The 2420-nt window shown below is 37.7% G+C and overlaps 2 protein-coding genes across 2 annotated transcripts; both read right to left on the bottom strand.

The window, feature by feature from the left end:
• Nucleotides 1-149: 149 nt before the first annotated feature.
• LOC105460697 (phosphoribosylamine--glycine ligase, chloroplastic-like) lies at nucleotides 150-1421 on the bottom strand. Its single transcript, XM_011707196.1, has one exon. It carries the CDS (start codon nucleotides 1419-1421, stop codon nucleotides 150-152), a length of 1272 nt encoding a protein of 423 aa, XP_011705498.1.
• Nucleotides 1422-1455: 34 nt separating this feature from the next.
• Nucleotides 1456-2286, bottom strand: LOC105460696 (serine--tRNA ligase, cytoplasmic-like). The gene has a single exon (XM_011707194.1). It carries the CDS (start codon nucleotides 2284-2286, stop codon nucleotides 1456-1458), a length of 831 nt encoding a protein of 276 aa, XP_011705496.1.
• Nucleotides 2287-2420: the final 134 nt, after the last annotated feature.

The following is a 2420-nucleotide window of genomic DNA, read 5'->3' as shown; positions in this document are numbered from 1 at the left end:
TATCGCAGTTGATACACAAGACATGCAATTCATATAACAACGGCAGAAGCAACTAGTGCTGTGAAAATGGTGAAAAATGCTAAAGCAAACCTCTCTGAAGTCAAAAATATACTCGCTGATGCTGGCTACCTGCTAACCGACAGCTAACATTAACTACCAATATCGTATCTGAAGAAGCCCCCTGGCCATTCTAAAAAATTTAATGCTGAGTACACCTTACTTTTGGCTTCCTCTATAGTGCTCCCTTCTGCTACTATATTTAGCACTCTTCCGCCATCGGAAACTAAGTTACCACTCTCATCTAATTTAGTACCAGCGTGAAATACCAATATACCAGGAATGCTTTCAATTTTATCTAATCCCTTAATTACTTCTCCCTTTTGATAATCACCCGGATAGCCTTTACTTGCAACAACTACACAAACTGTAGATTTGTTGTTAAGTTCCACCATTTTGACATTTAACTTTCCTTCTGCAACTGACAACATCAATTTTAACAAATCGCAATTTGAATCAAATCTAGGTAATATAGATTGCGTTTCTGGATCACCAAATCTAACGTTATACTCGAGAAGTTTTGGGCCATCTCTGCAAATCATTAAACCAGCAAAGAGTACTCCCTTATAAGGCGTACCCATGTTAACCAATGCTTGAGCTGTAGGGTATATTATTTTTTGGATGATTTTTTGCTCCATGTCCTTACTTATAATTGAAGGTGATGAGTACGATCCCATACCCCCAGTATTTTGGCCTTCATTATTTTCATTCACTCTCTTATAATCTTTTGCGCACCCAAGAGTTACTACTTTCAACCCATCAACAAGAGCAAAAAAGCTTACTTCTTCTCCAATTAAAAATTCTTCTATGATTATTTCTTCACCTGATTCACCAAATTCTTTCTCCACCAGCATTGAATCTATTGCTGAAAAAGCTTCGTTTTCTGCGCAACATATCATCACGCCTTTCCCTGCTGCAATTCCATCTGCTTTCACTACAAGTGGAAACTTTATTTTATTGCTACGTACAAAATCTTTAGCTAATCCTTCATCAACAAAACACTCGTACTTGGCAGTTGGTATGCCATATCGCTTGCATAGTCCTTTGGTGAAAGACTTTGATCCCTCAAGTTTTGCAGTTGCTTGACTTGGAGCAAAAACACTTATTCCCTCTGCAACTAAATCATCAGCAAGCCCATCAATTATTGGTTGTTCTGGACCAATAACAACCAACTCTATATTTTCTTTCTTGCAAAATTGTGTAACATCCACTGAATTTTGAATATTTACATCCACAAGAGTCCCAAGATCTTTCATAGCTTGGCGACCAGGAGTGACATATACCTCAGTTAAGATAGGAGATTTTTTTAAAGCCCAAAGTAGAGCGTGCTCACGTCCACCAGAACCTATAACCAGAACCTTCATCTTTATTTCCTCGCTTTTCTATATGTCAAAATCATTATTTACTTATAACAGTATCATTACTCATGTATTTTTGCAACACGTTTGGTATTGCAATCGACCCGTCAGAATTTTGATAATTCTCCATTATGGCAACAATCGTTCTTCCTATAGCTAAAGCTGTGCCGTTTAAAGTGTGAACATATTTTTTTATCTTTTTATCAGTTTCTGAAGAGTATTTAGCGTTCATCCTTCTTGCTTGAAATGCACCACAATTTGAGCAGCTTGATATTTCTCTATATTTATTTTGCTCAGGTAACCATACCTCTATGTCATAAGTCCTTTGTGCAGCAAAACCCATATCACCACTACACAGTAGCATTACTCTATACGGTAATTCTAGTTTTTTTAATATCTCTTCAACAACACTCGTCATGCGCTCAAGTTCATCATTTGATTGGTCTTCAGCTGTAATACTCACCAACTCCACTTTACCAAATTGGTGTTGCCTTATCATGCCTCTCGTGTCTCGTCCTGCGCTGCCTGCTTCTTTACGAAAACACTCTGAATACGCAGTAAAACGAATAGGCAGTTCTTTTTCCTCTACTATTTTATCAGCAACCAAACTTGTTAAAAACACTTCACTTGTGGGAATCAACCTCAATTCGTCGGTAGTTAAATACGAATCGTCAGAAAATTTCGGTAGCTGACCAACATTATACATAGCTTCGTTTTTCACCAAAGCTGGGTGGTACACTTCAGTATAGCCAAATTCATTAACATGCATTTCAAGCATAAAATTTATTAATGCTCGGCCAAGCCTAGCTAACTGTCCTTTTAATATCGCAAATCTTGATCCGGAAATTTTCGCCGCTTGTTCGAAGTCCATTAAACCTAATTTTTCTCCGAGTTCATAATGAGATTCCGGTACAAAATCAAACTGTCTTTTCCCTCCATATCTTCTCACCTCTAAATTAGAGTTCTCATCTGCGCCTATTGGCACATCTTGCGCAGAAATATTCG

Source organism: Wasmannia auropunctata, unplaced genomic scaffold (genome assembly GCF_000956235.1).
Source record: "Wasmannia auropunctata unplaced genomic scaffold, wasmannia.A_1.0 LD317512.1, whole genome shotgun sequence".
Classification (NCBI taxonomy): Eukaryota; Metazoa; Arthropoda; class Insecta; order Hymenoptera; family Formicidae; genus Wasmannia; species Wasmannia auropunctata.
This window is presented reverse-complemented; position numbering and strand designations above follow the sequence as displayed.